Consider the following 12883-nt stretch of genomic DNA (forward strand, 5'->3'; position numbering starts at 1 on the left):
TCTTTTTACCTCCGACTAGAATGACAATCTGTGTCTTCTGTCTCTGTAACCAGAATGGCAGAAGACTAGACACAGAGCAGGCTCCTACCTCAATGTCAAACTCAACTTCTCCTGGTTCCCGAACTCGGTTGGGGTCAGAGCAAGGCTTTGCACGGGGCAACTTTCGAGGAAATTCTAGAAAATAATGAAATGCATTTATCATGAAGCTAAGATAAGCATCTGAGCCAAACACCCAGGAGGAAAAGTAAGACTATAATTTTCCTAAAAGTAATGACCACAGAAAACTAATTGAGGGAGGTTTGGACTGGTTTATATATAAATCTCTAGAGCAGAGAATACATGGAGGCCTAAAGAGCTTGTAAATCAGAATGTCAAAAAGCTCAGGCCTAAGGCCTCTGGTCTATCAAGGGTACCAGAAACAAATGTGAAATGGGCAGGGAAGGAACAAGAAAGAATAGGTACACACTTGGTCTTATTATCAAGGTTGCCTTCTCCTTTCCCAATCTCTCGTCAATTTGCAGTTCATCATCTGAATCCAAGTCAAATTCATCCTCCATCACCTGTTCCACCACCAGCCTAGCCTTATCTGCTTTCTTTGTGAGCTTGGCTCGCCGAGACTTAGATAAGCTCTTTACCCTCTTGGCACTAAAAAGGAAGAAAAGGAGAGCATAAAAAGTCACATTCAATATTCTTAAGAAGGCAAGCCCCACCCCCCAAATTGGTCTACAGATTCAATGCAATCTCTATCAAAATCCAGCTAATTTCTTTTGCATAAATTAATAAGCTGATACTAAAATGTATATAGGCATACAAAGGAATTAACATGGGCAAATGAATTTTGAAAAAGAACAAAGTTGGAGGACTTTTACTACTTGGTTTCAAAATTTACTATAAAACAACAATAATCAAGGTAGTGTGATATGAGCATAAGGACAGACATATACAACAGTGGAACAGAGCTGTGAGTCTAAAACTAACCCTTAAATTTATGGTCAGTTGCATTCTGCCAAAGATGCCAAGGCAATTCAGTGGGAGAAGGGATGGTCTTTTCAACAAATGGTGCTAAGATAACTGGGTATCACATGCAAATAAATGAATGTGGATTCTTACCTCACATCATATACAAAAATTAACTCAAAATGGATCCTGGAGATAAATGTAAAGCTAAAACTATAAAACTTCTAGAAATAAATACAGGAAAATATCTTTATGACCTGGGATTAGGTAAAAACCAACACATTTGTGCTTCAAAAGATACCATTAAGAAAGTGAAAAGATAAGCCATAGACTGGGAGGAAATATTTACAAGTCATTTATTTGGGAAAGGATTTGTATCCAGAATATTTAAATAACTTTTAGAACTCAATAATAAGACAAGCAAGCCAATTTAATAACGAGCAAAAGATCTGAATAGACATTTCTCTAAAGATGATATACAAATGCCCAATAATCACACAAAAAGATGCTTAGTATCAGTAGTTATTGGGAAAATACAAATCAAAACCACAATGAGATACCACTTAATATCCATTAGAATGGCTATAATAAAAAAGACAGACAATAACAATGTTAGCCAGTATACTTCTGGTGGGAACATAAAGTAGTACACACACTTCAGAATAAATTTTGGCAGTTTCTTAAAGAGTTAAATATAACATTACCATATGACCAAAAATTTTACTAAGTGAGAAATGAAAACATATGCCCATACAAAAACTTGTACGCAAATGCTCATCACACCATTATTCATAATAGTCAAAAAGTGGAATCACTCCAAATGACTGTCAGCTAGTTAATGGATAAACAAAATATGGTATATCCATACAATGGTATACTATTCAGCAGTAGAAAGGAACCAATTAATGATACATACTACATCATGGATGAACCTCAAAAACAAGTGAAAGAAGCCAGACATAGAAGACCACATATTATATTTTTCCATTTATATGAAATGTCTAGAAAAGATAAATCTACAGAGACAGAAAGTAGATTAGTGGTTGCTTGGGCTTGGAGAAGAGAACCAAAGGACTAAGTATGAGTGAGCATGAGGCATCTTTTCGGGGTGATAGAAATGTTCTAAAATTGGACTGTGGTGATAGTTGCACATTCTTTAAATTTACTAAAAGTCATTTAATTGTATACTTAAAGCAGGTATGGTATATAAATTATACCTCAAAAAAAGCTATTAAAAATACATAAAGGGGCACCTGGGTGGCTCAGTCAGTTGAGCATAGGACTTGATTTCGACTCAGGTTGTGATCTCATGCTTTGTGAGTTCAAGCCGCACACTGGGGTCTGTGCTGATGGTGCAGACCCTGCTTGGGATGCTCTCTCCCTCTCTCTCTCTGCCCCTCCCCTGCTTACACTTGCGCTCTGTCTCTCTCAAAACAAACAAACTTTATATGTATATATACACATACTTCCTATATACATATATGTATCTATGTATATATATATATATATATATACTTCCTATATGTGTGTATATATAGATGTATGCATATATATGTATGTATATATATATATACATACGAAATGGAAAAAATTAAAAATTTAAAAATGGTTTAAATAATCCTGTTACATATGGTAAACAATATTAACCAGTAAAAACTGTTGAAATAAACCGTATAGTTAAAAAGAAACCAGTTTTTGGTAAATCAGTATACTTGATACATTCAGCAGCCATTTGGTGAACTGGCTTTCTTTCAGTAAATTGGCTGACATTAAATTGACCTGTTTCCTACCCCACAGGGTTTTAGGAGGATTAAATGAGCTACATGAAGAGCCCAACACAAGGCAAGTGCCCAATGGTAGTTAATCTTATAATTAAGTTCTCTGGGCCCCAGTTTCCATATTAATAAAATGGGGATAACAACACTTCAAGGTTGTTGTGAGGACTAAATAATGTACTAAACAGCTAAGATAAAATCTGACGCAAAGCAGAAGCTCAATAAATGGCAGCTATTTATACCCTGGATCTTTTATTAACTTTTAATTGTGAAAAATGTGTAACATATACAAAAATATAAAAGTATAAAAAAACTCTCATGTACCTTTCATTCAGCTAAGTTTCAGCAATTATCAATAACCAGTCTTGTTTCGTCTATACCTCGGATTATTCTGGAGAAAAGCCCAGCCATAATATCATATTGTCTGTAAATTATTTCTGTACCTTGTCTCTTTAGGTTGACTTAACATCAGCCTCTGGCAGCTGCAGGAGGTGACAGAAGCAACATAAAAAAAAGACTGGTGGGGAAGGGGAAAATGTCTCATTGTATTCTCAACAGCCATTATAGGTTGGATCCTTAGGATTCTCAATTTTCTACTCCCCAGGAGATCGACCATGGACAAAGACAATGCTCAACAGTCTATTACTATTTAGTAACTAAATTCTCAAACCCCAAGAACAGCTCTGCTGCTTTCAGAATCTGCCCTGCTCTCACATTCCCTTTTCACTGATTTCTCAGCTAAGTGGGATCTGAAGGCCTTTTCCTACAAAAAGGCTATGAAGGTATCCTTGATGCTTGTATTCCTCTGCTGTTCATACTTTACTTGGCTCTTGACTCTTCCTGTCTGGTGTTCTGAGTGTCCAGATGATCACTCTTCCGGTCTTCCTCTGCCTCTGCCTCCCTATGTGTTTCAGGGTTTCTGACGATCTACTTAGCTTCTGGCTATACCCACACCATCATCCCTATCACCACCACCATCACCTTTAATCTTCATCATTTTATTTATAAGAGCTACCATTTATTAAGCATTTACTATGTGCCAGGCCCTGTGATAGGCACTTTACATACATAATCTCATTTAGTCCTCCAACAACCTGAGGGGAAGCTTTATCTATAGAAGAGATATAATGAGGACACTAAGGTGCAGGGTTAATTAACTTGTTAAAATCACACAGTGAATTTGTGTCAGAGCTGGGATTCAAACTTGGACCTGCCTGATTCCCAAGCCCATGCTTTTTGCTGTGAATGCTTTTATTTTATTCTTTTAGAAAATGCTCTGTTAAAAATTATTTTAGGAGAAGTAATACATGCTCATTGTACACAATTCAAATGCTACTGAAGTAAAAATTTCCTCTCCTGGCTCCCTTCTCCTACTTTCCAGAGAGAACTACTATTACAAGTTTGATGTGACAAGTATAAAATATACGATGAATATACTTATTTGCATGAATGTGTAGAATTATCTCTAGAAGAAAATCATTGACACTGGTTGTCCACGGGGAAGGGAACTGGGGAACAGGGAGGGGCAGGAACAAAATTTTTCACTAAGTATTCTTCTGTACTTTTTCAATTTTAAACTGCATAAATTAAATTTTAAACCTCTTCAAAAAAAGTTAAATTAAAAATGAAGGAAGGGGCACTGGGTGATTCAGTCGGTTGAGCATCCGACTTCAGCTCAGGTAATGATCTCATGGTTTGTAAGTTCAAGCCCCACATTGGGCTTGTTTGTGTCAGCACGGAGCCCACTTCAGATCCTCTGTCCTCCTCTCAAAAATAAACAAACACTTAATAAAAATAAAGAAATATGTATGCCACTTTTCTACACAAGCATATACACACGCACACACACGTGTACACACACACCATTTTTAAAAATTAAAACTATTACTATATATTATTTTGTAACCTGATTTTTTCACTTAAGAATATATCTTGGACATTTTCCCATGTCAATAGATATTTAACTCTTTTTTAATTCAATTATTTTTAATAGCTACATGCTATTCCACTCTATAGATGTGCCATAATTCATTTAACCAATGCTTACTGATGAACATGTTCCTAATTACTATTACAAACAATGATGCAGTGAACACTGAACATTTCTCTTTATGTACCTGTGCAAATATTTCTGCAAAATTCCTAAAAATCTAATCGCAAAAGGTATATAAAAAAACGAATGTTCTTAACCAGTATGCTATACTTCCTTATTCCTGCCAGTGGTTCTGACCCACTGACTTGCTGAAATTTTTAGAACTTGTATACAAGATTTTTCTCAAACTGCCAATTAGATTCCAGGCCTCTCCCCTAACACAACCATAGTTCTCTGAACTAAGCAATGATATCTGATAATATCTGGGTCCTTCCCCAAGTACAGTAAGCCCCCCCCCACCCATGTTCCAGCCCCAGGTCCTAATTCCATGCCTTGTCTCAGTAACATGTTGCCACTGACAGCCCCAATATCTGTGTTCCTTCTTCCCACCTCACCTGCCATTAGACATCAACAGGGCCAGCGGGCCCTCATTCCCATCAAGGTCCAAGTCTGGCGAGTCATCATCTGAGTCATTCAGGCAGGTACCAGTGATGTTGAACTGTAGAAGGAGAAGGCTCAGTTGTCACCTGTCTGGGACTCCCATGTGAATCACGATGACCAGTTCCTTCCGGTTTCACTGGTTGAGTTCACTGTTAAAATCACCTGAACCAAGGCCTTCTGCTACACTATCTCCCACCCCCACCCCAAATGATTCCAGGAACAGGAGGTTGACAATGCATGGCTACCCCAGGGGAAACCTATCAATCTTGTAAACCGTGTTCTCTAAAAAGAGGGGAGAGGATCTTCACATGCCCATGGAGAGCACCACAATCTTGAAGCAAGGTAGAGCCCCAGAGAAGGGCTTTTCTTAAGGACCTGTTCAAGACTCCAACATGACACTCATATACCATGCATGTTCTTAAATGTCATTCCCAACCAGCATTTCAAGATTCAGCTCAAGTGTCATTTTTTGGGAGAAGAGCTCCTGATCATAGCTTATGCCCACATAAAATCATCCACCCCTCTGTGTCTCGGGGTCCCCCACACACCCTTGATTATGGCATCCACAATACCTCATTGCACTCATTCGTTTTTATGCCTGCCGTTCTCACTAGCCTGTCAGCCTCTTGAAGGTTACATTCACAGCACCTATCACAGTGCCCAGCACAGACAAGGTCTCAATAAATGCCTATTATATGAGTGGGACTGGTAGCCAAACACCAGGGGCCGTAAGGGAGGTGGGAAGAGAGGACAATCCTTTTGATACCCTGCTCTTCCAAGGGACCCAAAAGGGCTGGGCTGAACCCATGGGCCAGCACCCACCTTTGCTTTCTGGGAAGAGCCTGTCTTCAGTGCCTGATGATTGTATGTATCCATGAGATTATAGCTCAATTGGCCAGCAGGCCCCAAGGCTGAGCTCTCCTTTCCCTTTCGCTCTGCCTTCTTGAAGAGTTCCTTGGGCTTCAGGCCTTTCTTCTTTGAACCACTTTTGGAGGGCAGTGACAGCCTGGACATGGATACTGAAGTGGAATGGACTGGCCTGGTTAAGGGAATGGAGCCAGCTGGGAAGATCCTCTGCAGCCCAAAGATATTGCTCGTCTTCCCAACGTTCTGTTGGAAGATATCCTACAAGAGTGTTAGTACACGAGGGGGTTAGAGCTTACTCAAGAGTTCTCTCTATGCTAAGAGCAGAGGACTGTTCATGGCACTGGCACTATTGCCATGGAAGTGGCTTACAGATGCTCCACATCTAGATGCACACCCTAGTTTTTTTCACAAAGTGTCATCAAGAATTTACGGAGTGGCAGATCTTTACCCAGCCATTGACAAGTGAGGAGAAGACGAGCAGAGAAAAAGCCCAGCACTACTGTCAAAATTGGAGAGAAAAGACTCCAAATGCAGCTGGCATGAGACAGAAAATACTTGAGTACTAAACTATGGTTCCAACTCTAAGGACTGCAGGATTTGAGAGGAGAGAGGTTCTAGTCCTGATTCTGCTACTAGCTAGCTCTATGACCACAGGTAAGTGATCTGAACACTCTGAGGCTGTTTGCTTGGCTGTAAAATTAAAGGATCAGACTGGAAAGGTGGTTTTAAAAGATGATCTGTGGCTCCTCTGAACTTCTTGGGAGGAGCCCTGAAGACTGGAAGTAGGTAGAAGGCAAACAAGAGGAACATGTGTAATTCTAAGCCTCTTGTTTTTATCTTATTCACTGCAGCTATGCTTTGATTCAGCTTCCACGTAGGATCTCATTTGAAAAAAAAAGGTTCCACTGTCTTAAAACATTTGAAAGCCAATGGACCAGACATGATCCATCTCTAAGTCCTTTCCTAACAAGCCCAAAATTTTGTATATACAAAATTGGTTTAAGTGCAAAGAGCTGGAGAAAAGGTAGGCCTTGTAACTAAACTCTGAAGGACTGTGACAGATGGGAATGCAGGAAAATGGGGTAGGAGGTGGACAATGTAAGCTATGGTGTAGGCAGTGAAACATGCTGTAAGCGGTGAGGCTAGAAAGCCCAACTTCCCAGTAGCTCATGCTGACCACCCTTTAGCATGGATTTGAGTGCCTATATCCTGAGTGCTAAATGGAAAGTTGACAGCTTCTGAGCTAAAGGAAAGTTTAAACTTCCCTAAGTCCAATTCTCCTCTGGTGCCTCTGCTACTTCACCAGCCCACACTGAGTTCTCTCTTTGCTGCAAAGTCTATTAATAACAATGGCTCACATTTATTGAGTACTTACTCTGCCAGGCACTGTGCGAGGGGCTCTACATACATTAGCTCTTAATCCTAACAAAACTCTGAAAAGGTGGTGTTATTCTCCCTTTACAGATAAGGATACTAAGGCTCTGAAAGGCTTGCAAGTGACAGAGCAGGAACCAGAACCCAAGTTTCTCTGAGTCTCTTACCATCTACACCTTACTGCCTTGTGGTATAAGCACCTGTTGAAACATGGCTTTGTAATCATGTTTAACATGGAAGAGCTGTCATTTTGTAGAATGCAGAGACTGAGTCAAAATATTAGTAACAACAACTACTACTATGAACTCTACCACCCACTACTACTGTGACCCATCATCAGAACTTATTGAATACCTATTATGTGCCAAGTACTGTACTTAGTGCTCAACATATATTACCTTACGTAACCCTTTTAACAAACTTCTGAGTAGGTATAATTATCCCCACTTTAGAAACAAGGAAACTGAGGCTCAGGCAGTAAACTTCACCCAGAGTCCTCTACAGGATTCCAAGTTCTTTGTGGGAAGACACTGAATTACTTACGTATTCTAAGCACCTAGCCTAATGTGAGAGACACTCAAGGCACGTAATAATTATTTAAATGAATGAATAAACAGAATCTTTGGTGGGGTTTTTCCAACCCTTCCCCTGAGCTCTCAAGCCAACTGAAGAAGCCTGACCTGCCACTTGAGCCTTGAGCCCTTCCCAAACGCCTCCCCTGCTCCCCTGCTTCTTACTTCCACCAGGCGGATCTCCCTAGCCAGATCTTTAATGAGCTGTACGGTCCGTACTGTCTCCGGAATCTCATCCTCGTGGTCTGGCAGAGCCTGTCAAACAAAAGGCATAAGGAATAGACCCACACGTAAATGGACAACTGATTTTTGACAAAGGTACCAAGGTAATTCAATGGATAAGGGTAGTTACTCTAACAAATGGTACTGGACCAACTGGATACCCATATGCAAAAAAAAGAACCTCAATCCCCATCTTGCACCACACACTCACACACAGGCACAAAAACCCAAATTGGATCACAGACTGAAATGTAAAATCTAAAACTATAACCCCTTTAGAAGAAAACAGAGGAGAAAATCTTTGTGACCTTGGGTTAAACGAAGATTTCTGAGGACACAAAAAGCATGAACCATAAAAGAAAAACAACTGATAAACTGGACTTCATAAAAAATAAAATCTTCTCTTCCAAAACCACTGTTAAGACAAACCAGAGACTGTGAGGCAGTATTTGCAAAACCTGTACCTGATAAAGGGCAGTGTCAAGAGGTGTGAGGAACTCAGTGGTGGGCTTGGGCCATAGCCCTCAAAAAGTCCAGAATCCCTGGAGAGAACATGGCCTCTTTACTTGTGAGGACAGAGCTCAGTGCTGAGCAGCTACAGGCCCATGGCTAGCTCAACAGCAACCAAGGCTAAGACCTTTTGGTTGTCTCTCTTTTAATTTGTTTGTAATCTTTTTGAATCCTCAAGATTTACATCTTTATGTAGACAGATCTCCCAAGTTTCTCTCTTGTGATTTCTTCTACCAGTTTTCACTTCACTTCTGTATCCAGAGGACTGATAAAAACTCCTCAGCATTACCTTCTTACTTCCCATGGTTTGAATCTTCTTTTTTCCTTGACTCTTTTAATCCATCTGGAATTTATTTTGGTGGCTGGGCAGGGGTGGGGTCCAAGAACCCATGTGATCCAGCTGGATAAATTTAATAGCTCCCTCCACCCAGCCCAAGGGCTCTGGAAAGGTCAGGGAGTGAGTACCTCCCATGGAAGTCATCTTCACTTCACAAAAGACTTATTCCATAAGAATGGGCTCCTCTCTGTAGGATCTGTGTCCTACTCTCCTCCAGCTCCCTTTGGCTGTGCTATTTGGGGCCAACCTGGCTCAGGGCCCGAGTGCTTAAGACTCTTCCCGCCCTCCCTCCCTTTTGTTATTCCTGGGACAGAGTCACTCCAAAGTTCACCTTATGGAGGCGGGGAGGGGAAGGTCCGAAATGAAACCCAAGGCAGCCACACCTGAGGGATGTGGAGAAACAGAACAGTAGGCTAAGGCCCAGGTGTAGGTGAGTCCAGGGAAGAAGAGAAGGCCCAAGACATGAAGTCCAAGGATATCTGATGGGGAGGTTGGCAACAGGAAATGGAGACATTGTACAAGTTAAGCCTATAATGGCTGAAGATCTCCATATGCAGGGGGAAAAGTCTATACAGAATATCAAAAGCATGAGAACAATATTGATATTTCTTTTTTTGTATTTCTTAAAATTGCTTTTTTAAGTCAACATTTGGAGTAAGTAATCCATTTACAGAGTTCAAAAATCAAATAATATAAAGAGATATACTGAAAAGTCTCAACATACATTTGTCCATGCCATCAGTCCCATTAGCCCGCACCCACAGGTAACCACTTTTCTTCTACATCCCTCCAGATTGTGTCTTCAGGCAAATACAAGCACATATAAATGTAATTCTTGTCCCCCCTCCCCACTTTTAACACATAAAGAAGCACATTATATATACATGATTCTACATCTTTACTTGACAAATTCTGGAGATCTTTCCAGATCAGTACAGAGAAAACTTCCTTATTCTCTTTTATAGCTGTTTAGCATTCAATTGGATAGATGGACATTGGTGTATTTCTACAAAGCCATTTTGGCAGTATGCAGTAAGAGCCTTACGTTTTTTTCATATACTTTGAGCCAAAAATTGCTCTTCTTGGAATCTATCCTGAAGCAAAAATCAAGAGATGAGGGAAAAAGGCTGATGCAAACCGATAGTCACTGCATGATTTTTCAATAACTACCCCCCAAATAAAGCAACAATAAACAAGCAGTTAGGTAAGGATGGTATATCCCTGCAAAAGAATATCATGTAACTATTAAATGTTCGTGGAGAACTTTGAGGACACAGGAAATTAACATAAGCTAACAAATTCAGATACAAAATTGTATGTATAGTGATAGCAATCATGTTTCTTAAATGTATATAAAAAAGACCAGAAGGAAATACACCCACAGATTAATGTTAATTCCCTCTGAGTGCTAAAATTACAGGTGATGTTTTTCCTTCCTTACACTCTTCTGTATTTTTTCTAATTCTCTAGAGTAAGCCTGTATCACTTTTTATAATCAGAAAGAAAGGTTTAAAAATGTAATCCAAAAAGTCCTAACCCAGTCCTCCATTCTAACCCCAGAAGGCCACAAGCCTCCCTGGTCTCATCCACCACCCCAAAGCATCTACCCAAAGCCAGTCTCTGTGGAGGCTACAACTATAAAGGAGGTAGAGAAATAAGTATATTTACTTCTTTCTTTGTCCAGGCTCTAAAGGCCAAGTTCAGAGCTTTGCCACCATGGACCAGGTAGGATGCTGGGTGCCTCCTATTCTCTCGCAAACCTAAAGGGCGAAGGAGGAAGGCAGAGGGTCAATAAAGCCATGTGGGGAAGCAAAGGAACTGTTTCTTTTTTCAGGCAATCAGAGAAAATACTTAGGGTTCTAGGCATGACTCCAGATCTCAGTTCTTACAATAGTGTTCATTTAATGAGTACCTACTACATGCTGGGCATTTAACATCTACTATCTCATTTAATCTTTATACCCACCTACTACCCAAGCATCATTATCTTCACTTTACTATCCAGGAAACTGAGGCTCAGAGAAGCAAAGAGACTTAACCAAGGGCACATACCTAGTAACTGCCAAAGCTAAGACTGAAGCCATGTATATCTGAATCTGAGGCCTATGTTCCTTCTACCACACTGGAAGTGTGCTCTGCCTCTTGGGTTTCAAAATGCAAACACTCAGGAAAACCATGATTGCAACCTACACAGACATGAAGGGCCATTAATAAATGCCCTTATCCCTGAGTCACTCCAAGAGGAGATTATGACAAATAGCCAGCTTTAGGGTCAATACAGAATTTTCTACTGAACTGAGCTATTCAGAACAGGTAACAAGTGGCTAATCATTGAGCCTCTGATTGAACACTTAAGTGCACTCTGTCTAGGTGGCAGATTAAGGGCCTGAAGTAGTAGGTAGAAGACTGTATTCATTGGCCTTTGAGATTCTTTGTAAATCTAAAATACTGATTGCTCATGGCCAAGTTACCTTGAAGAATCTCAGGTCTGAGCAAGGTTGCTGCTCCATTTCAAAGCAGAAAAGAAGAAACCCAGCAGTTTGGCTTCCCACCTGGGCTGATACCAACACAATGATGCCAGCGTGGTCAGGACTGGCCTTGTCCTCATCTCATGGGAAGCACATTCAGGAAACTCTGAGACTGTCCAGTTTGAGTTTCTTACTTTAATTAGCAGGGGATAGGGATAATTTCACTGTAATTCAATTTTTTCAGCCACCTTTGCTAAATAAAGTTAAAATACATGCTCTACCATACATTATACTTAATTAAAAAAAAGTCAATCTCAAAAGATCACACACTATATGATTCCATCTTTACAGCATTCTTGACAAAATTATAGAGATGGGAAACATATCAGCGGTTTCCAGAAAGTATGGATTGTGCAAGGGGAAAGAATGGGTGAGGCTATAAAGAAGTAACACTAGGAAGTTCTCTGTGGTGATGGAACGAACACACACACACACACACACACACACACTTGGGGAAGCAGGGCAAAAGGGACAGCTAGGAAAGGGATCCATACCTCGAAAGATGTCCAGGATGTGCTTTCCCACGTACCAACAGATGGTCTCAAAGTTAGGAAACTTGAAGAGGTCTGCTGTGCTCAGCCGCTTCTCAATCTCATAGGCTCTAGAGGAAGCAGGCACAATAATAGCAATGATAACAAGGATCCTGTTTACTGAGTACCTACTATGTATCAGGTATTGTTCTGAATGTTTTGTATCCATTATCTCTAATCCTCACAACTACCCTGTAAGATCCAACTTTGTGGGTTAGGAAACTTGAGCTCAAATGTTATGTGACTTGCCCAAAGTCACAAAACTACTAAGTAAGGAAGGGGTATTCATCCTCACACTGATCATTATCAGGAACCAGTATCTATTCCCTTCTCATCATCTCGCCACCTTCTATGCTGCACTTCTCACTATAGGGGAGAACTCAAGGACTCTAGCAGGTGGGAATGGCCAACTCAGGATCACAATAGCTTCAGTACTCACTTGAGCTGCATTTCGATGTTAAGGCTGTGTAAGAAGTTCCCTCCAAAGGCAAGGCAGTCCACGGGAGTCAGCACAGCATGGATCCATCCTGCAGTGTAACATGGCAAAATCATAGCTGGCAGAGGACCTTACTTCCTCTGGACATCACTGCCCACTCATCTCAAACGTAAGTCCTTAGAGCAGCCAGCCCGCAGTGACTCAGAAAGTTCTAGCTCCTCCACTCTTCCAACACCCATTCT

The 12883-nt window shown here is 40.6% G+C and overlaps 1 protein-coding gene across 3 annotated transcripts in view; it reads right to left on the reverse strand.

Moving 5' to 3' along the window:
- Positions 1–12883, reverse strand: part of PHF8 (PHD finger protein 8) — a 94242-nt gene that overhangs the window by 35560 nt on the left and 45799 nt on the right. For 2 of the 3 annotated variants that reach the window (XM_049644619.1, XM_049644620.1), the window contains exons 9-16: positions 12645–12732; positions 12170–12276; positions 10816–10907; positions 8244–8333; positions 6088–6390; positions 5220–5323; positions 467–645; positions 89–174 (exon numbers count right to left, since the gene is read on the reverse strand). In XM_049644619.1, coding sequence (XP_049500576.1) covers positions 89–174; positions 467–645; positions 5220–5323; positions 6088–6390; positions 8244–8333; positions 10816–10907; positions 12170–12276; positions 12645–12732 — 1049 coding nt within the window. The remainder of the gene's footprint in view (positions 1–88; positions 175–466; positions 646–5219; positions 5324–6087; positions 6391–8243; positions 8334–10815; positions 10908–12169; positions 12277–12644; positions 12733–12883) is intronic. The other variant, XM_049644621.1, reaches the window with a different exon arrangement.

The sequence above is a fragment of the Panthera uncia genome, chromosome X (assembly GCF_023721935.1).
Source record: "Panthera uncia isolate 11264 chromosome X, Puncia_PCG_1.0, whole genome shotgun sequence".
Lineage (NCBI taxonomy): Eukaryota > Metazoa > Chordata > Mammalia > Carnivora > Felidae > Panthera > Panthera uncia.